Source organism: Ctenocephalides felis, unplaced genomic scaffold (genome assembly GCF_003426905.1).
Source record: "Ctenocephalides felis isolate EL2017-DRISC unplaced genomic scaffold, ASM342690v1 CF-g0.4_SCAFFOLD_01170, whole genome shotgun sequence".
In the NCBI taxonomy this organism is placed as follows: Eukaryota; Metazoa; Arthropoda; class Insecta; order Siphonaptera; family Pulicidae; genus Ctenocephalides; species Ctenocephalides felis.
In genome coordinates, this window is record NW_020537324.1 from 25,530,336 (window position 1) to 25,553,958 (window position 23,623).

Genomic DNA, 23,623 nt, shown 5'->3' on the forward strand with positions numbered 1-23,623 from the left:
GATACGTTAGCTGCGTAAAACGAAATATCGAAGCGCGTGGGCGCCGCCTCGCAGTAAAACGGATAAGCATTGGTACGAAACCCATAGAAATGTAAACAGAATTTATACCTTATATTAAAATCTCTATAAAATATCTGATAATTTGATGTCCATATCTTGAGAATTGTGAGATTAGATATATTGTCAACAAACTGCTTATAGGATAATGATTCTAAATAGATCTAATTGTTGTTCAAACATATAAAAAATATGTTATTGCTAATTAAGTGATATCATGAGTAAAGCACGTTAATTTCTCATTATTAGGCCCATATAAATTTAAATACATCGGTAGGTACTATCTGCGTATAATTTTTAAGAACTTCAAAATATCGGAAAACCAGAGTTGAGTCATTCAATGATTGCTACGTAAAAAAACATTTTACTTGTATTTCATGAAACCATAACGTTTTTGTTTTACAACTAAAGAAAATAAAAGGAAGAAACATGAATAATAAGAGTTGGGTAATTATAGTTGTAATAAGATATTTTTTAGAAACGTCTTTCGTACTGTTGCATTGTTTTGGATTAAGTTTTTTACATCATAGAACATCTTCTCATTCCGAAATATAATATTATTATATGACGCCATGCAGATAAATTATCTTAATCTGTTGCTTAATTATTATGTTTGTAAAGCATTTTGAATACAAAACAAAATAATGATGATACTTGTTAAAGATATACATCAATAGATATACAACAGTAAGAAACCTCATTTTGTGATGTAGAAGACAGAGAGTCTCATTAAAATACTCCACCATTTCAAATATTTGCTTCAAATATCGTTATGTGAATTGTTATAAAATTTGTATAGTAGCGAATTTCTTTGGTAGAAATGCCATGTTTTATTATTTTGTTAGAGAAGTGAGTGACTTACAGGACAGATTAAATTATCTGCTCACTAATTAAAAAAAATGCATATTAGTAAAATTTTTATGATGGATGCTCCTCACAATAACCTAGTACAAGTTTGAATTTCGTTAACAAAATTTGGAAACAATGTTAAATGATTTATTTTTTTATTTTTAATCTGATCTATTAAATAAAGACATTCAGTAAGTATTATGTTAATTTAACAGCTGTTTATCAAATTATTTTGCAGCACATTTGAGATCTGTTATTTCGAATAAAAATCTGATATAATTACTGTTTGATATAAAGCTGATTTGCTAGATCATGTTCATATCATGAAAGCTTGTCCAACTCAATAGATAATAATTGTTTCAATTTTGTTCCTGAGTTTGAATAAATGAATCGTAGTTTTTTGCTGATAAAAATTCATGAAATACAAAATAATTCTAGTTTTGTGTTTGAATTATATCAAATTTTTCTTGAAGATCTTAATTTGCAGTATAAAATAATTACGTGCTATTAAAAGGATGTAGAGTTGTAGAGTCGTGGGTGTTATACTTCATGAACGCAGCTTTTTAATTAAGCAATAAAATACCCGGAATTTTCGTTTTTTCAAAAAAATATTTATTTATTCGTCTACATTAATGTGGTCCCCTTCAAAGTAGTCCCCCCCAGATAAATACACTTATGCCAGCGTTTTTTCCAATTTTCGAAGCACCCTTGATATTCACTTTTTGATATGTCCTTGAGCACTCTTAGCGATTTTCTTCAATCGAGGAAAACCGCCGTCCTTTCATGGGTCTCTTCAACTTTGGGAATAGGAAAAAGTCACACGGAGCCATATCTGGTGAATTTTTGCACTTTGCAACACTTTATTTCATTTTTTACGCAAAATTTAATACAAATTCTTTGACTTTTCAATTCTTCCATTGTAAAAATCGCCGAGCTCAGAAAAAACACGTCGAACCTTAGCGACTACCACAGACAAAAGTAAACAGTGAATATAGCTGAAAATTTCATCATACTTTAGGGGCATGTATACCAACACAATAAAAAAAAAATTTTGACAATCAGACACTCCAGACCCGCGAAATTTAATTATTAGTAATTCCGGGTACTTTTTGAACACACCTCGTATATGTTAATATAAATGATAGTTTGCATGAAGACAGGTCCATTGTGTGAAGGCACCACAAATCAATAATTTGCTTTCCCTTCCTTATTGTTTATTTCCATTACCATTGCATTACCAATATTCACATTTTTATACACTGCATTTTTGCATTTTTCTCTACAAACTTTTGCTTTTCGGCTTTTAGTCCCCTAAATTTTCTTTTTTTGCCTTCAATTATTTGCATTCTCCTTTTGCAGGATGAGTTCCATCCAGATTTCCTTTCATTTTGATAACCAAAAGAGTTCGTTCTTTGCTCACTTTTATCAGCACTGTCTTCTATATATTTTATGTGGACCTTTTTGAGAGTCCATGTCTCTGATTTATCAATATTTCTTGACAACTAATAATTTTAGATTATTTATAATTTTTTTTAATTTAGATATTTTAAATTTCTTTACTTTCTTCAAACTTGGTGATACCCATTCATGTCGGTTGATCCATGCTGTCGAAAATACGTGGCATTTTTTTATTATTATTTTGGATCTGCAAAATCGCTGGACCTGTCTTTTCAAAAATTAATCAATCCTTCATTACGTTAATGCAAATAAAATGTTTTTGAATCATTTTCTGCACTCTTTGCTGACACTTGAGCGGGGCTGCCAAAAACGCGAAAAATTGTATCCACACATACATACATACACACTCACATTCATTTTCTTAGGTATGCCGGAATGTTCAGAAACTTTCGAAACAGAAAGATATTCAAAATATTTCATTTTTCGATTTTTGGACTATTACAACAACCCTGCGGAAAGTTAATAAACAATAAGTCGCTAATAGCCGTACGTTAGGGATTGTATGTAAATAATTAACTTTTCGTAGGGTAAGTAATAGTAATCGCAGAAAATTCGAAAATGAAAATTTTTATATATCTTTACGTTTTAGAAGTTTCTGAACATTTTGGCATACCTTAGAATAAATGGATAAATGTGTGTGTGTGCGTGTGTGCAAATACAAATTTTCGTCGACGATTTCGGGAACACCGATTAACCGATTTGAATTATTAAAAAAACATTAGATTTGTATTTATTAGGAAACGTTCTGATTTGTTTTTGGCGAAGGGAGGTCTAGCCGATACGGTGCAAAAAGTGCCAAAAACGGTAACGGTAAGTTTTTAAGAGAATGGAACGTCCGATTTTAATAATTGTAACATTTACTAGTATTGACAAGATGAAGTACCGTTTGAATTTTTGGCCAGGCAGGTCCAGCGGTTATAGATACTCAGTAAAAATAAGTTAAAAAAATGACATTTGGTGGTCAAAAATATTGGACATATGTACATCGAATTATCAGACATTTTATAGAGATTTTAATAATGTGTACACATTTTGTGTAAATTTTTTAGGTTCCGTACCAAAATTTTTAATTACGGTACTGGAAGTTCCAGCAATTTGCCTTAAAGCACGATGCCATGCACTCCACTAGTTTAATTTCAAATTGTTAAGTACGTCCTCGTATAATTATTTACTAGCTTCTAAATTACTAATATTAATTGAACTCGTATAATACGGGTACAAAATCTTTTCACAAAATTTCTTCCACAGTATTACCATTTTATGCGTATAAATGAGCACAAGTATTAACCTAAAGCTGCATTGAATTACATTTCCACTTTACTTTATTGAAACCTTCAGTTCTTTTACAGTATCCTCCGCTCTAATTGTTCTGAAAATAAATCTAGCAATTGTTCTTCCCATATAGTCCTCGATTTATTCCAAAACGCATTCTGTAATTGATGATAAAAGAAATATTCAGATTAATGGAAGACATGACAGAGCTCGAATTATGAATAGCCGAGCATTACGCGGCACTTTCAGCCATTACCGTCCGTACGCCCGAACGGAGAAAGGCTGGGAAATGGATCGATACAAATGTGTAATGCAATATGCGATATATATATATATATATATATATATATATATATAATATGTGCATATATCTGATACAAGAAAAAGACGAGAAACTTTACGACTGAGTGCATTCGTGATTGTCACACGCGGAGAGATCGTTTAGGACACATAGCCTTTGAGGAGGAAACTGATCCTCAGAGTGGGATGTGCCGCCCACAAGAAGAATATGTGCGACACTGGAATGTAGGAATTTTTTTGATTTAATTCCGATGAATTACTCTTTTTATTTGCGATCTTGCAGCCATAAGGCTAATATGTTTGACTTTTAATTTTAAATGCTAGTGGTGCATAGCATCGTATAGCTGGAAGATCCAGAACCGTGATTCAACATTCTATAGCTTTAATTCTTTTTAAAATATATTTTTAACTTTTAAAGTAATGGGCCAAAAATCGAAAATAATATTTTTGTATATCTTCACGTTTTGAAGGTTTCTGAACATTTTGGCATACCTCAGAAAAAATGGATGTGTGAGTGTGTGTATGTATGAATGGATACAATTTTTTTTCGTTCACGTTTTCGGGCGCACGGATCAACCGATTTGAATGGTTCGTAAAACATTCGATTCCTATTGATAAAGAGATGTGCTGATTGGTTTTTGGCAAAGGTAGGTCCAGCCGTTATGGAGATACAGAGCAAAGAGCGCAGAAAATTGAAATCGAGTTTTTGAGAGAACGGAGCATCCGATTTGAATGCTCTAGAAAACATTCAGTTTGTAATGGTGAGGTGAAGTGGTGATTAGTTTTTGGCAAAGGCAGATCCAGCCGTTTCAAAGATGCGGAGCTAAATGTACAAAAAATGGCAGTTTTTGAGAGAACTAAGAGAATGTTGACGAAACGATTGCTTTTGGTATTTTTGTATTTTTTCAATTTCCAAATAAAAGTTTTTTGAATATCGAAACTAATTCGAATTTTAATTTTATTTCTAGCTAAAGTTCTGATATTCACTTAAATACATCTTATATACTTTAAATAAATAATTTCAACTTTGCAATTCAGATTATATAATTCTTATAAATATTGGACAATGTTACAGTATTTATTTATAATGATCTATTTGAAAGCATTTAATATTCCTCGAATATTTCATTACGGTAAAGGAAGTACCAGCAATTTGCCTTAAGGCACGATGTCATACACCACTAGTTATTCATTATATCGCATACTCCAAAATAGGCGAATGATAGGGAAGCTCTAGGTCGTAACTTTTTTTTTTAATTACTATATCTTAGATTAACTGATTATATTTTTACGAAATAAAGATGTATAGTTGCTTTAATTATTCCTCTGCCACAATGAATGCAAATAATTCCACAATTGTTTCTTGAAAAAGAGCGGGCTTACAACTTACCCCGTGTTTACGGCTAGTTATAACATCTACGGGGGCAAGTAGTAATGATATAGAACGGCGATATTACTTCTGATAGTTAATTCTTTAAGTATTTTTAAGTAAATTGACTTGTTTCTAAGTAATTCTTCACAAATCAACGCAAACAGTAAAAAATATCAATAAAATACCTCCTGTAAGACAATTTACAATTGACCACATCTTACAAATTATAAATTTATCTCAATTTTTTTCACTTAAACCTATATAAAATTTTGATATGGTACAATTATCCCCGAGGTTTTGTTTCAACTAACCCCAGGTGTGATTTTTTTACATTGATCAAGATACTATTTAGCAATAACAAAAGTTTACAATACAATTTAGCAATAACAAAAGTTGTTGCACATTATTAAAGATTGATAATTTTGATACAAAATAAGATAATAATAACCAAAACCTAAATTTTTTGAGAGATCAATTTTATATCACCTGTCAAAAATGACACCCCTATTAAATGCTGCTTTTTGTGTCGGTATGAGGGACAGTAGCTATGACATTATTATGCAAGATAGATTACATATCCAATCAAGACAAAAAATATTTTAATAACTTTTAAGAACCTATTCAAAATCGCCTGTCACAAGTTACCCCCGTTACATACAGCCCCTAGCTCCTCTATGTATACAGGCCAATGGAATGCTAATTGATATTAATTAAATTATCATGGTATTAATATAAACGACATAAATCGCGTTTGTGTTATCAATCAAAAAGAAAGTCAAAGACCAGATGTTCCAGGTTAATACATGCCTTCGACAGCTTTATGTCAAGCAGTAGGGACATCGATTTTTATATGAAAACATATTTACCAATATACTTCCAAGTGATCAGCCCTTACCTGATCCTGCTGTATTTATAAAAAAATATTTAGTATTACAGAAATTGTAAGAAACAAGAAAAAAATAAAGTCACATTGATAAGAAATAGAAAGAGGTAAAAAAAAGAAAGATAGTTGTAATAAAAAATAGTGCTCGATATTTACATTTATTGAACTAAAAAGTTTGTACATATAAAATCAGAGAGTTATTCGTCTCTTACTTTAATTTAATTTAAGTCATTTGAATGATAGAGGTTTTTATAATTTCAATAAATAAATTATGATTCGATCGTGGTGCATTCAAAGGTTTAGAAATAGTTTTAAGCGCACCAACAAAAATTAATTGTACTTTTTTGTGTTTTGTTAGTGGCTATTGTTGCTATGAGTATTATGGTCTACTGTGTGTTAAAATTAACAAAATTTAAACCTGGAAAATTTTAATATTAACTGTAAAAGACAGATACTAGCTTACAGATTTTCATGTTGGGGCTGTTTTTCATTTAATAATTAAGTTATTTTAATAACTATTTGTTTAATTTAAATACCTACAAAATTATTAAACACCCACACACACACACACATATATATATATATATATATATATATATATATATAAACTAATCTTAAATCATTCTTTAAGAAACTGTAAAATCCTCTTTGATGTTTATTATCGCCCACTTGTTAGCAAAATTCGCCTATTTTATTTTTTTTAATTACGCTTCAACCTTTAATTAATGTGTGCATAGTAGTAAAAGAGATGAAATAAATTTTATTATTTGATTCGAAGTATAATATTTTCACTGTAGATAGAAAAAATGAAAAATATTAAATCTAAAACCCTTTTTCAAAGAGTTGCTATACAATGGATATACGAGTACATACTTTTGAAATTATAACATTTACATACACAAACTTTTGCTTATGACACTCCTGGTTAATCTTAAGTCAAAGTTCATAAGAGAACGAGTTTTTATGAATAGTAATTATGAAGCAATTAACACCATTGTCTGTTTGAATCACATGGTAAATGAGTAAGACATTCAAGTGTATATTCACAAAGGCAATGGATTGTAAGTGATATCTCGGCTGGTGACAGTTACCAAAATAATTAATCTATTTGGGAATGTTGTAACAGACAAGAGATTTTGGGATACATGCGGCGAGAGATATGGATCAGTGGAAACATCTAACAGAATCACACAGCTCATCAAAATTCTGAAAATGTTAAAAGTACTCAAAGTACCCAACTTTTTTAAAAATTTAAAAGTACACTACTGACTATGTGTAGTGGAAAAACACGAGGTACAAATATTTTGAATCAACGAATTTTGAAATAGTTCACAAGAACTAATATACATGTTGTTGCAATGTAAAAAAAGATTAAATTTTGTTGCTAAAGCATTTTCAAGATTTTTTCTCTCGACTCCCTTTGTTTGTAATAGAAATTGTTGGTTTATTTCATCCTTTCGTTTTTTTTTGTTAGCAACACATTAAACTTCATCGTGCTTTCTTCAGATTTTATATGTATAATTTTGAAACGAAGATTCACTTTGGTCGTCTGTTGACTTCTCTATTTTGTAAAGCGACAAATTCGCTCATGTAGTATTATTTCAGATTAAAATACTCTCATGTGCTCATCCTCCAAATTCAAATACTTCTCTTAAATATTTGATAACTTCCTAAAGAAGTTAATAAAATTCGAGAAAAAATCGGATCTATTATTTTTTTCTCTCTTTGAAGTTTTAAGTAGTTTGGTATGGGTCGACAGCAAAATTGTAAAAAGTATGTGTCTATGAATGGTCTACATGTAGCAGAATTTGACTTTTTGTCGACAATTTCCTAAAAACCGCAGCACCCAATTCAGAATTTTAAAACCTTTTAATAGAACCCTATAAGATCGTCCAAATTGTTTTTACTAATCGAGCAAAATTTTTTGTCAACGTGTTTGATTAAAAATTGAACCGATTTTAAACATTTTACCAACTGTTCAAAAAAATATTGGTTGAAAACTTGTCAATTAGTTTTTAGTAAAAATCTTCTATCTAAAATAATCTTACTAAATCTCAATTCTTGCCTTAAAACAAAATGCCGCATACACCTTGTTTCCAATTCTCTGTTACCTTAGGCTTTTATAAATTATAAAACTTTTCAATTATATAAACTATTGTGTAATTTTATAATTGAGGAAAGTACTATTGTTCGATGTTTGCACCTGTTTCATCATTAATTAGTTTAGTTTTCAGAGTACAATATAATTATACGTGCAAACTGAACTTTATTAAAATCGTATTCAAAAAACTGTATCTCAGTCAGAAATTGTTTGGTGTAACAAGTCACAGTAACTATATAACAATTTTTTTCAGTTTATATAATATTAAGAACAATTATAAAGTATAAATATTATTCAGAAGGTCAATACTTCAACCCCGTCCCGAACATGAAGGTCTGGAACACCCTGTATATATATGGATAGTATATTATATATATATATATATATATATATATATATATATATATATAATATATACATAAAAATAAATTTATATTATAAATTGGTTGAAAGTATTGACTCAATAATATCTCACGTTGTTTGAAAATTACGAGCTTTTAAGTGTAACCTAAACCTTTTTTATTTATTTATTCATTTATTTTACAAGCCGTCAGTATAATGATATAATAATAAGGCTCAAGTCAATATGTTGCATATTTAATATAATTTAATTAACTGTTAATTATTTTATTACTTATTCATTTATTATTTAATTTATTTACTATAAACTTATTTATGTTTATTTAATTTTATTTATTTTTAAATTTAAATAATTTGCTTGTTGCAAGTATTTTCTAACAATTTAATAAGTAGTATTCAATAAGTAAGGATATTTTAGTAAGCTTCACAATACTTTTACAATATAATTATTTTGTTTAACAAATTCCATATTTTTTATGATATTTTAACAAATTTATAAGTGTCTTATATTTAAATTATTATTATCATTTGTTTTCCAAACAAATTGATAAGTATTTTTACAATATAAGTATTTTCTTTCACAAATTTAAGAAATTATTTGTTTAAGTGAAAATATGACTTTTCAATTATTGCGGTTAACTTTTATCAAACCTGTTCCTCTAAAGTTTAAACTTTGGAATCGTAACCATGCATGAATATTTGGGACCACAGTAAAGAAGTACTACAATTGCCCCAAGGTTTTTATTTTTTCACTCCCCATTTTTTAATAATAAAATTATCAAGTATTTTACCATTTTACAATATTAATCAAATGTGCCTACTATTGATGATTTTTTTTAAAGTCGGCCGATTTAAAAAAATTTCAATTCATAGTTCAAGAAGTCTTAATTCTTGGAAATTGTTATAATTGTGGTATTTTTTCACGATGGTTCTAGAAATGCTATTCACGATTACGGTTTCAAAGTTTAAATGAACTAAATCAATAAAAGTTAACTATAAAATAACCAAAAAATGATCATAATTTTACCAAAGCTTCAGGTTGCACTTAAAAGCTCTTAATTTCCAAACAACATGATATAATTTTTTTTTGACAGTTAAGGTCAATACTATCACCACATTGTTTCGGCTTGACGTCAAGATCTAGGACACCCTGTATAAAGAATTGTGTTGCTACAAAACACGTGAAAGCATGATAATAAATAAATCAATAATTCGCTAATCTAACTTTTTCATTCATCGTGAATGTGCAAAAAATAAAAAGAAAGAAACTTTCCACTCCGGAATATATACACAGATATATGTGTCTGCTTATATATTGTGAAGAACTCATTTCCAAAGGTTTTATAAGTCCATTTTGATATCAGAAATCGTTTGATATAAAAATATGAGATCGAAGTTAAATCAACATAAAAGATACAAGTCATTACCCTCAAATGTTTGTATACAGCCTAGCAGACGCATTAAGATAGAAGGTTTTCCTGCGGTTTGATTAATAGTATATTTACATTTGCAACTGCGTACCATGATCCCTTATTTGGAATTCAGCCAATTGAAATCACATCAAATGATTACTTGGAAAATAAACTACTATTTCGATGTTCTGATAGTTTTCGTCTGATCGGAGCAGTCTGTCATTAATTATGAATATTCTTTGTTGTGCCGAATATATTGTGATCTAAATCTTGGGTGCTGACAACGGAAAGTATTTTCCCACATGTCGGAACAGCGCATATGTTATTTCAGTGTTCAATGTTGCACGGATGTTGATTGATTAAGGAAGAAACAGGGTCATGGAAATGTGTTACTGAATTGTTTCGCATACAGAGATTACTTGTTGCTTCTACAAAAGGTATTGATTCAAATAAGAAAATATTGATGTCCTTACATTTATAGATATTTTCATAAGAAATGAAGCTTTTCTAAAATAGATAGAGGAGTTCGAAATAATTTCTAGTGGTGCAATCACATCGTGCTTTATGACAAATTGCTGGTACTTTCCTGGAAATGCTTAAAATTTTTTTGAATATTTTTGGTCGTCAAAGCAATCGCGCTGCGCAGCTGTTTTAGTAAACAAATATCAAAACGCTCATTTTTTTGGTATTAATTATATGTTTATATAAGCAACAATATGAAAATATTAATCGCTTAATCAGAAGATTTTGGATAACATTTGCATAATTGATTATAAAAGTGCCATTAGAATGATTTAGTAATTTTCATCTCTATTTTATAACTTTCTAACTAAGAAATAACCATTGTTTTACTTTCATATTCGCAACATATGAGTTTATAGATATTATTATCCATGAGTAAAATTGTTTTTTATACAGTAGCTACTAGTCTATATAAATTTCAATGTATAGTATAAAATTGACATAACAAGTATCTGCAATAATATTTATTAGAGAGAAAATAAGAGAAAATAAAGAAGAAATAAAAAATATAAATGAAAAAGTTGGCTTGGTGAAAGTTATTGCCGACTAAGTTCTTCGAAATCGTGAACCAAAAATTGTATCCAATCATATACATACTACATACACACACATGCAAACACACACACAAACACGCGCGCGCGCTCATCTATTCATTTTTTCTACGGAATGCCAAATTTTCAAAAGGTCCTGAAACTTATATATAAGATATATAGAAACTTTCATTTTCGGTTTTTTTTGCTATTCTATAACTTGCCCTATGAAAAGTTAATAATTATGATTGATAAAGAAAATCTTGTCTTACTAATCTACCTAATGGAAAATCAATATATTATGTTATGAGTAATTTATACCAAATTAGGGTAGGGTATCAGAATGTGAGAAACTATTGCAATTTATATTCAATTTTGTGCAAATTTGCCAAACACTTTAGATATTTTCGATAAATGATTCAAATATTAAGTTATACCTTATTGAAAGAAAAATGAACACACATCTAATGCACAAATGGTATATACACTTTTTATAAATAGTGTTTATTTATATATGGGCCATAATATTTCAGCATGTTCTATAATACTACAAAATCATCCAATTCCTCTGCAATAAAATAAACTAATGTTATAGCTAGGCTATGTTATGAAACAGTTTTCATATGAATTAGTACTAAAAACTGATAAATCCTATGTGGTTGCTGTGCAGTCAGGCGTTTTAGATAGAAAACTTATTCTATAGCAAACGCACAAATGTCGAAAAACGATGTTATCATAAGTGGATCTTTAAAATATAGATTGATAACATATGAGTGAAGTTGCGTTTTATGTATAAAACGCCTGATCGCATTATAAATATGTATGAAAACTGGAACGTGACATAACCTTGCCATAACATTGGTCTATTTTACGGCAGAATCTGCTCATTTTTAACTGACATCTTCTAACTGAAGTTTTTAAATTTTTATATTTTCTTCTTTGATTCATTTATTCTTTATTTCCAAGGAACGCATTCGTATATCTGATGATCTTCTGATCATATTTTGTCACTATTTTTTAAATTTTTTAATAATAAACAATATCTTATTTTCTTGCTTAATCATTACTAAGTTATATTATGTATAGTTAATATATGATTATTTCCGTTTAAGTTTAAGTTCAACTTCAGTAAAAAAAAGGTTTTGATATTATTCTTTTTTTTTGAAAATTATTTCTATTATTTTAAATTTAAACGGAAATAATCATATATTATAATTATGTTCTTAATATTTGCTAAATTATTACTTGAAATTTTAACTTTATAAAGTATAGTATTACTTTATATATATACATATATACATATATATATATATATATATGTGTGTGTGTGTAATATATATTATATATTATATAATTTCTATTCATATTTCGTTTTCAGAATAAAATAATCCTAATCCTGTCACGAAAATAAAATCGTAATCAATCATTCAAGCGAAACATAAAATCCCATAATATATTGAGATAATAATCGTTTTCTCATTTGTAATACAAAACGATACAAAGGCATAATCTTCAAAAACAATCAGAAAATATAAAACTCAAAAGGAAAGTAATTTCTCTTATAAACCTTGAAATAATTCGATTGACTTTTGAATTCTGCTATCGAAGTGAAAATGCTCAGGTATTGTAAAAAAAAATTTTTTTAATGTATATTAATTATATAATATAATCATAAATTTAATAGATAAAGTAGAAAATGATGACAACATTTTTTAAATTGAACTAAACTTCAAATTTATTATTTTAAATAAATACGTTTTATTATTATTTTTAAAAAAAAACTTTGTATCTCATTTAACTAGCTTGAAACTTCCCAATTTATTCCAATAAGTTCTAGTCAAAATAAATATTGTAGTTTTATGTAAATAATTTTAAATATTATTAAATATTTCAGAAAATAATGTTCTGACTCTTCACTCAATTTTTTAATACGTAAAATATTCAATTATGCCCTCATTATTTCATCATTTTTCATTTCGACATTCACGCATAATGTTCTATAAAACCAAAAATAATTGGAATGATTGAATGTATTATATATATAGATGAAGCTACTGACACTAATTTCAAGGAGCTGCTTAAAACGTAAAATTTAAATTTTTTAATTAAATTATTACATTTCAATTGCTTCATAAAAATTTGTTACAATATGTTTGTAATAAATTTTCAATACTTTGAATTTTGTACAAAATCAGGATCAAAGATGCAAATCACTTGCTTGAGTACATGATTTAAGACAAATTTTGCATGAGAAAGATCAGGAGCGATTCAAGAGAATTCTGTTGACACTGGATCTGGATGTAAAAAAAAATTAAATATTCTGGATAATGCTTTTGTGTATGCTAGAGACATAAATTATAATAAAGACAACCAGTTTTGACATGACAAAAAAAAAGTTTACTATTTTTGAAAATTGCATCTAAATGGTGCTGAATAAAAGTGGAAATGGACTAGAATGTGAGTCAATAAAAGTTGACCACGAAAGTATCAGATGAGAAAATATGGCAAAAAGCTGATACAAAAGAGCTATACTGAAATAAAAAAAATGGATCGTATCTACACATATTAGAAGAAGAGTGCCTTTTATAATACATTACATGGTCAAAGGTAAAACAGGAAAGCTATAGAAATTGGATCGAAAAACATGTACTTATATGATTGACGTGTTATATGAAGAAAAAATATATGTAGGTAAATAAATGTCGAATATCAAGACATAGAAGAGTAGCATTTGAAAATATGTTGCTCTCACATCATGAATAATAAAAAACGGTTCATTAAACATCTATTTATACAATAAATATTTTTCTATTTTAATTAAAAGTTATTATGCATTCCGTTCACTTTTTTATTTTTTGTGATTCAATGGAATGTATTCTATAATGTTGTTTCCAACAAAAACACGCTGTAATTTAATATTAACATCAAGAGTGATATTTTAATTAAATGTGTTTCGGCACGCAATAAAACTATGTAATAAGCCAGAATTTCAAGACAGCATGCCATTACACCCATATGCCAGCTTTATCTCAATAAAAAGCTTTTTCACGTAAAACCAACAATATAGAGAAAAATATGAGATACTGTCCTATTCTGTTATTATTTTGGGCAAACGTGATTCTTGAGCCAATGTAACTGGGTGGTAGATACACAATAATGCTCTATTTATTATATTAGAGCAAAATCATTAGAAGTGAACAAAGAACAGATAGAAGTCTTCTATTCTCATTTTAAATGGCGCTAACATTATTTCATGAAGTTCTAATAATATGTCACGAATGCTTTGAGATTGCAATTTGCCTAATTAAAATTTAAAATACTACAATTACTATTACTATTAGATATTCACCACAATAGCATAAATATTACAACAATAAAAATGATGCGCAGAATTTTCCATTGTTTTACGATTGTTTTTCTGTCAGATTTATAAAACTTTCCATCAGATTCACAATTTTTCAAACTCACAACAAAACAAAACCATTGTACATGTCTGAAATTTTAATATAATAGAAAACAAAGAACTCAAATTTCTAAAATAAAAATTTATTTAAATTACGATATTAACTATATTTAACAATTTATGTTATATAAATATAATTATAACTTAAAAGGAGTTATCAGCTTAACCAAATAGGGTTGCTGGTTTTTTATATGCCAAGGATTTTTATTAATAGTATTTTTTTTATTTTAATTAATAGGTATCACAATTACTAATATTTTATTTTGATTAATTTTTTTAAAAACATGCCATGCTTATTATTTTTGATTGTTCAATTTCAATTGAATTATTATTCTCAAAAACACATTAAAATAAAATGAAGTTCTTTGAAGTAAGAGTACAAAAGTAAAAAGCCGTGGTACTATCAATTCCAAAAAAATATCAATAAATAATACAACTATGTCTTAGTCTACGAGAAATATTTTATTTCAAAATCAAATTATTTATCATATCAAACTCCAAATATATAATGGCTAAACAAGAACTCAAAATCACAAAATTTACACTTATTAATTTTATTCAACAATTTATATTAGGTCAAGAAAAATTAGGTTTAATATGATTATTCTGTTCATATATAAAACTTATTTATGACTCAATAAAATTAATTGCTTAATCATATAGAGTTTACTGTTTTTTACATTGCAAGGATTTTAATTAATAGCTCTTTTCATTTTTGATTCCAATTAATCGGAAGCCAAATACTTACATATTATGAGAACACGTTCATCTGATTATTTTAAAATTATCATTTTTATTAGAATTATCCTTATCCTTAAAAATCAATAAAATAATATGAAATTTTCTAAAATAGGAGTACAAGAAGTGAAAAGTTCGATCCATTAAAAAAAAGTTATTCATAAGTAATGTCTTTGTCTACAAGAATTATATTTATTCCAAATACAAATTATATTATATTAAACTAAATTATATAAAAATTAATTATATTAAGAAAAACTCCTAATGTAAAATGGTAAACTAAGAAGTCAAAATCAGAAAATCAAATTTTGATTATTAATTTTATTTAGCAATTTTTAATAAGATTTAACAAAATTAAGGTTTGAAACCACTATTCTACATACAAGTATACGTTATGCAAATATGGCTTGAAATAAATAATTGTTTGATCATATAGTATTTACAGGGTTTTACGTTGCGAAGATTTCAATTAATAATGTATTTCCCTTATTTTTCATTTTAATTAATAGGAAGGCAAATAATTAAATATAATATAAAAACTTATCCGATTGATCATAGTAAATTGTTTATCTTCATTTGAAATATTATACTTGAAAATTTATTAAAATAAAATGAAGCTCCTTCAAGTAAGAGTACAAAACGTAAAAAGTTTTGACAATAAAAAAATTATCAATAAATAATATAACTTGCTTTTGTTATTAAACCAAATTATATTTTGTTTAATAACAAATTATATTTTGTTAATTTCAAATTTTATTTCATATTTCCTCTATCATGTAGGATCTCATATTACCAATTTTGCACTAGAACCGTAATAACATGTGTATCTAAACATCGCCGATTATGTTTGTCATGTTCATTTATGCTTTGGTATTACATGATAATTATTAATTTAGAATATTATTCCGTAGATATTGTATAATCTATGTGAAAATGGAGAACGATAATAACCGTTTGATGATGAACACAAGTGCTTATCAAGCTTTAATTTCCTCTTGGATCTTTTGAAGTCACCTTGAAAACGGATGTCTGTTGATAGCATAACTTTCTTTGTTAGATATTGTTTTGCACTTTGATATATTTCGAGCTTGTCCTGATAGATGACTCACTATTTGATAAACCAAAAATCCATACTACTGGTAAAAGCAGGGCCTTCATTGAGTGGTTTTTACATCCTTCCAGTATCTGCTGCGAACAGCTTGATGTCAAGCAGTAGTGCTATTTATTTATCTTTGGAAATATAGTTAACTATATGTTACCAATTGCAAATAGTTCTTATCAGGCATTGCTGATAAAAAATTCATCAGTATTATAGAAATTGCATTAACAAATTTATCAAATATAGAGAAGACAACCGTTTGAGTTGCTATCTATAAATCCACGTATATAAAAAAGGTAACATTATAGCTTATAGTACTCGTTATGTTTTGATTGCTCATAAATTTAAATGTCTACAAAAATTAAAGAAGTATTTATTTATTTTTAAGAAATGTAATTACAAAAATGCAGGTTTACATTCATTCACACCTGACTATAAAGCAATAGATATAATCATTTAAATATATTGATCAAACTATGTTCCAAGTGAAAATAGCTTTTCCGGACATGGCAGCAAAATAAACACATTTTTTATTAAATAAAGGTTTTTACAGTTGTCCGGAGTTGGACAAGTAAAACTGTAAGAAAAAAATGATTTTATAAATACAAGATTTTTTGACCATTATCAGAAATTTTGAAAATTGACATCTGGCAAGTAGATTTAGACGATACTTCGATATCTTCAATTGGGTACATACTTTGGTGCATTCAAAATTTTTTTATGTAATAATTTTTTTTGTAATCTGTTCATTTTTATATAGTTTCATCTGAAAGCTGATTCCCATAATTCTATACTGTATGTTCTATAAATTGGCTTAATAATAGCTTTGTACAAGTAAAGCAATGAAAAGATATAGAAATCAGTGAAAATATTTTAAATGATAAAATGTATTTCAAATAGGAAGTACAACCCTTGGCTTGCCTGCTTTTAACCATCTATAAAATATAACTAATTATAAGAAAATATTTATAAAATGTCTTTATATAATAAAAGTAAGTAATTTATATTTATATATATATATATATATATATATATACATCTGTATGGCAAACATCCAATATTGACTTGAAATCCTCTTATGTATTATTAGTTGCTCTCAGGTTTTGCGTAAAATTGAACCCTGATCTCTTGTACGCTTTTACAATATGAAGTGCATTTTAAGTAAGAAAAGGTCGAAGTTCATGAATTTGAATAATTCTTTTGCAATATATTTAAAATTTATTTTTAAATATTTGCAAACATTTAAAATTGTTACATCAACCTTGCCAAGAAAACTATATAAGGCAAATTGCTGGAACTTTCCATACCAAAAGTTTGGAAAAAATTGATTTTTGAGATTTTTAAAATTTTTGAAAAAAACTTGATTTTTATATTCTGAAGTATTTTAAATAATTTGAACTTTTTCAATAGATACGAAATATTGAAGCGCATAAGCGCCGGGTCTCAGTCCAATGGATAAACAATGTTACGGAAGCCATAAAACAAAATTTATACTTATTATTGAAATCTCTATAAAATATCTGATAATTTGATGTACATATGTCTAATGATCATTTTTAACCACTAAAGGGCTTTTTTCAAAAATTTTCATAATTTTCAAAAATCTCATTTTTTCAGTTTTCAAAAAAAATATTTTTTTAAATTTTTAATTCTGGTACGGTAAGTTCCAGCAATTTGCCTTAAGGCACGATGGCATGCACCACCAGTTTGAGCTAGATATTACACTTATTATTAGCATAACAATATAGAATAATCATCTGGATTATAAACATCGATTAGTAAAAAAAAATTAACTAATCTAAATCTAAAACACTGCATGAAAATACATAAAAATCATAAATATCCATCAGAAGATAAGCTTGGTATAACACTTTGCATAAAAATACAGGAAGATCAGACGGATTAAAAATAACGATCAGTAGATAAGTTCGTTGTAACACCTTGAAAAATATGCAGGAAAATCACACGGCTTATAAATATCGATCAGTAGATAAAACAAACCGTGTTTATTCAACACGTGGGATGCCGGGTTGTTTAAAAGGTGAATAATTCTGTGTTTTGATAGCTTTAGGAGATGTTTGTTTACGCGTTAAGAATTATTTGCTTTAAACGAATATCTATATATAAACATCGATTCTGTATACATTTTTCTTTAGTAGCATATTGTTTACCTCACAAAGCGAGCTTTTGTGGAGCTTTACCTCCGCAGGTAGGCGTGACGTCGTGCTTTTCCGCGCCCGGTCACGGAGAGCTCCCGACCCTGCCAATTAAATGGAAATGCGTTATCTGATAATACTGGGCACTGGAGGGAAAACTGCTTTCCGCGGTTACAAGTTTTCGGATAGTCAACTTTGTTATTTTCACAATATATTTATTAATGTTCATGGTTTTAATGTCTCTGTTTGTTTGGTTTGATGGATTTTTCGACGGACCAATGATTTGTTGTAAAACACTTTATTTTTATTATTGATTTCGTTTTTATTTTTAATATAACTACAAATTCTATTTGTATTTACAATATTCTCAAAGTTTAATATGTATTGTATTGATTGATTTTATTTTCTTATGATTTTTTATTTGATTGCTTTTGTTTTTATATCAATATATGGCATGCCTTGATTTTGGCGTAAACACTCTGACCATTTGTTTATTTTTTTAACTGACAAAATAAATTTTATCATAACAAGACAAGCAAATTCTCGTGGGAATACTGGCAGCTTTATGTTCTACGTCTATTTTGCTCCATTAATTAGTTTTAAATTTTGTCCTAAAATTCTGATCTTTGTACACTATCATTAGTTGAGCAGAATATGTTAATTGATATTCTGTATATATTTTGCAAATCTATTATTTACCAATCGACATCATAAACGAATGACATAATTAAGGTAAAAAAGCTACATTTATTTATGTATTTTACTAGCCGTCAATATATTGGTATTATAATTATAATACCTCATATCAATATTTTACAAATTTTGTAAACTTTACAATTTTTGTGAAGTATAGAAACTTTTTCAATATAATTGTTTTATTTAAATTTTTTTGGTTATTTTATTATATGACACTTTATTTGAACAAATTAATGAACATTGTCTTACTACTCATTGTGATAAATTTATAAAACATTATTTGTCTCAAATATTAATAATTTGATGTATTAACATAAAAATTTCATGAGTATTTTTTTCTGATTATTTAACGATTCTGCCGTGGCGTTAACATTTGGCATATGGGCTAGCACAACTAAACTCGGTTGCGATCCCAACTTTGGTCAGCTTGATGTCAGGCAGTATTATATGAAACTTCCACACGAGGTTATAGATCTCAAATATAGTCTTGAGTAAGTTTGAGATTCGAGCCTTGTCGTAAGTCTATAATAGTGTTCAAAACTTAATATAGAACTATTATTAATATAACTATTAATCATATAACTATTAATGTATCTCTGTTAATATAACGAATTATTTGCATTTTAATAACGTTTTTATTCAGATTTAAGCAGCTTTCAAAACAGCTCATAAATGCCTATTTTTTCTGATTTCTGTTAAATAAATCAAAATAATAAAATAAACGATTATTGACAGTCAATAATTTATTAAACAGTTTGTTTAGTAATATTTTAGATTCTATTTATATTGCGATATTATACCGAATAAAATGTAAATTTTTCTCCAATATAAGTGTAGAAAATAATGGCAATAAGTAATTGGAGTGATAAAATAACATATGTTAATGTATTATTTACAATCAAATACTCTATAGAATTGATATTATTTTATATATCCTCTTTTTTAATTATGAAATTATTTTGGAAAGAGTGGAAGGATTGATTTAAAATAGAAGTTTGACTTCATTAACATGCACTTCTCTGAAAACGATTTTGCTAATAATTAATTAAATTTATTTATTATATGAAATGTATTTATATTTGATTAATAGATATTGATCTCAAAAAAATTACGAAGTATATAATGAAATGTATAAACAATTATCTGGTAATTTTAGTATCTTATACTTATATTTATCAAAATAGATTATATATTTTATTTTATTGATAGTCTTTCTTTATTTGGAAACGTGTACATGAGTCACACATGAATAATTTCTCAAGTATAAACAAAATTGGTTGTATATAATTAGTTTATTTCTTTGTGTTTTACTTTTATTTAGTGTGGTTATATTTATGTATATATATATATATATATATATATATATACTGCTAAGTTTAATTGCGTTAATTGCATTGATTCATTTATAATTACTTATTTTTGTAATCCAAAACAATAAGTAAAATAGATGATAGCAAATTTTAGCAAAAGAAGCGTATCTATATTATTTTTTAAAAATTGTTCAAATATAATATAAATTGAAAATAAACAATAATTTAAAATTTATGTTTAAGTAGTTTAAAACAATCCTGCTTTCATTAAAAATATCTGGTAAAATAGTGTAATAAATGGTAGTCTGCCACAAGACAAAAAGCACTATAAATCAATTATTACCTTTCCTTTTCTCATAAGTTTGTTAGTTAATTAGTATTTAATTAAAATCTTTTTTCCAATTTTATGCAGTTTTCATCCCAAATTTTAACTTTCGTACTTACTGGTTTTGTGCCTGTATTTACTTTTCGTGCATATGTCTACAATCATATGCATTCTTCTTTTGGTAAAATATATTTGTAAAAAATTTAATTATTTTATTGTTGAAATCTACTTAAAATAAAAATAACATAAATTACATAAAATAATATAGCTAGTGGTGCATGGCATTGTGCCTTGAGGGCCTTAAGGGAAATTGCTGGAACTTTCCATACCAAAAACTAGATTATTAAAAAAACCTTTGCAAAACTTTTATAATCTTTATGAAATATCTGATAATACGATGTACATATGCCTAATGTTTATTTTTGATCGCCAAATAGCATTATTTTTACTTTTTTTTATTGGATCTCCGGAAACGCTGGACTTTCCTTTACAAAAATGTTACTAATTGTTCATTTCGTCAATATAACCAAAATGTTTTCTGGATTACTTAAATCGGACGCTCCGTTTTCTCAAAAACTGAAATACCTTTTTTGGCACTTTTTGCACCGTATCTCCAAAACGGCTAGACTTGCCTTTTCCAAAAACTAATCAACACATCTCCTTATCAGTAGGAATCGAACGATTTTTAAATTATTTAAATCGGTTGATTCGCGTTTACGAAATCATCGACTAAAATTTGTATCCGCACACACACACACACATACATCAATCTTTTCTATGGTATGCCAAAATGTTCAGAAACTTCTTAAACGTAAAAAAATTTTGCGATTATAATAACTTATTCTACGGGAAGTTAATGAATAAAATTGTATATTTTTATTATGATACTCAAAATATATTACACTTGATCTAGAATAATCTTAATGCGATTCCATAATAATTCTTTTGTAATCCACAAAAATATGCGATCTAATCAAATTACGACTTACTCAACAAATATCAATAAAAATTTCATAAATATCTTATCTACTGTACATTTCTCACTAATCACAAAATTAATTTCATCGTAGGTGCAATATATCACAGATAAAACCATGAATCGCCTTGAGTGATGGATGCGTCGATGAATTAGTTTTATAGGTTTTTATTGACGTTCGGCGAATGTTTTAAATAAAACATTAGGAATGTATCGGTTTCTTTAAACTGGCTGCGCGTAAATCGTTTTATAGGATTAAACGAGCCATCAATAAAACAAAAGCAAACACTTATTTGTACCTCTACTGTTCTTGATATTGTTCTATATGATGTTGCTCCGACCTCCGAATGCAGCGTAGTAAGTGTTAACGCGCGTTTCAGTTCATTCTACGCTTCAAGCGTGCTAACATGTGTTTTTGAGGAGAAAGATCAGACCAGTGAAAATTTCGCTCGATTCGAGAAAATTGCTATTTGGTTTTTATAAATCGGTTTCGATAAATATCACTGAGTGTGTATGGTGACAAAAAACATTTAAATCAGCTGAAATAAGCAGCCTACATAAAATTTAAGCAGATTTTTCGGATAACCGTGTAATATGTATGAAGGTAAAAAATTATTTTTATTATTATATATGTATATATATATATATATATATATATGTGTGTGTGTGTGTTTGTATATATAGATATTTATTGTTCGCACTATTTCTTTAAATATTTTTCCCTTGAAATGAAGAATGAAAAATCATTTCCAAACTAGTCAACAAAATTACTGAATGCCTTTCCGTTTGTAATTATATTGATATAAAAAATAGACTGAATTTGAGTACAAATATTTGATGGACTTTTAATATAGTTCATTTAGTTTGGTACTAAATATATTTTTCAGGGTCTATAATCTCTTGTATTAGTTTAAGTACTGTTCAACTTCAAGGGGAATACAAAGAATCTTTAACATTTTTCTGTTAAATCTAGTGTAATTGTTTGTAATTATAAAATTTTATTAGCAATCTACAAAATAATATTTTGCTGGATCAATGATGTAACTATACATACTTTCATCCAGATAATTAAATGAATGATAATTTAAATTTGATTACATTTATTTGTAGGACTATTATTATAGTTTATGGTTCTAAATAATATATATTTATTATAATTAAAAATATATTCAATACATTATGAATACTTGTTTTAGTTTACATACTTTATACTTCAAGAGGAATACAAAGATTTTTCTTAACATTTTTTTGATAATTTTAATGTAATTATGATATTTTATTAGCTATCTTTTTTCGAAATAATTAATTAATTATCCTTATTTCAATGTCAATTCATACATTCTTTTTAACATTAATCAATTTATTAACTTTATTTAGGTAGAAACAATCCGAATAACTTTATTCATCGAAAGCATTTTTATACACATATTTTTCCTGTGCTAAAATTCCTCTAAAACTATATAATAGGATTTTTCTTAACATTTCCTTTTGATAATTTTAGTGTAATTGTAAACATTGTTCTGCGGAATCAAATAAAGTACTTACACGTGTTTTTATCTAAATAATTAATAAATTATGCATATTTCAATATTTTTTTAAATAATCTATCCATTTATTAACTTACTAACGTTATAATCAAACTAAATACACTATTTGATTGACTGGTAGTATTTTGCACATTTCATCCTGCACTAAAATTCATTCAAAACCAAATTATAGGATTCTATTCAAGAATATTTGTTTA

At 27.2% G+C, this 23,623-nt stretch overlaps 2 protein-coding genes across 6 annotated transcripts in view; one reads left to right on the forward strand and one right to left on the reverse strand.

Moving 5' to 3' along the window:
* The window catches only part of LOC113365921 (calcium-binding protein E63-1-like), a 397,148-nt gene that overhangs the window by 106,716 nt on the left and 266,809 nt on the right, over nucleotides 1-23,623 (reverse strand). The window lies entirely within an intron of this gene.
* The window catches only part of LOC113365923 (calcium-binding protein E63-1-like), a 45,806-nt gene continuing 44,449 nt past the window's right edge, over nucleotides 22,267-23,623 (forward strand). Inside the window, exon 1 of the mRNA XM_026607469.1 lies at nucleotides 22,267-22,483. Coding sequence (XP_026463254.1) covers nucleotides 22,474-22,483 — 10 coding nt within the window. The 5' untranslated portion in view covers nucleotides 22,267-22,473. The remainder of the gene's footprint in view (nucleotides 22,484-23,623) is intronic.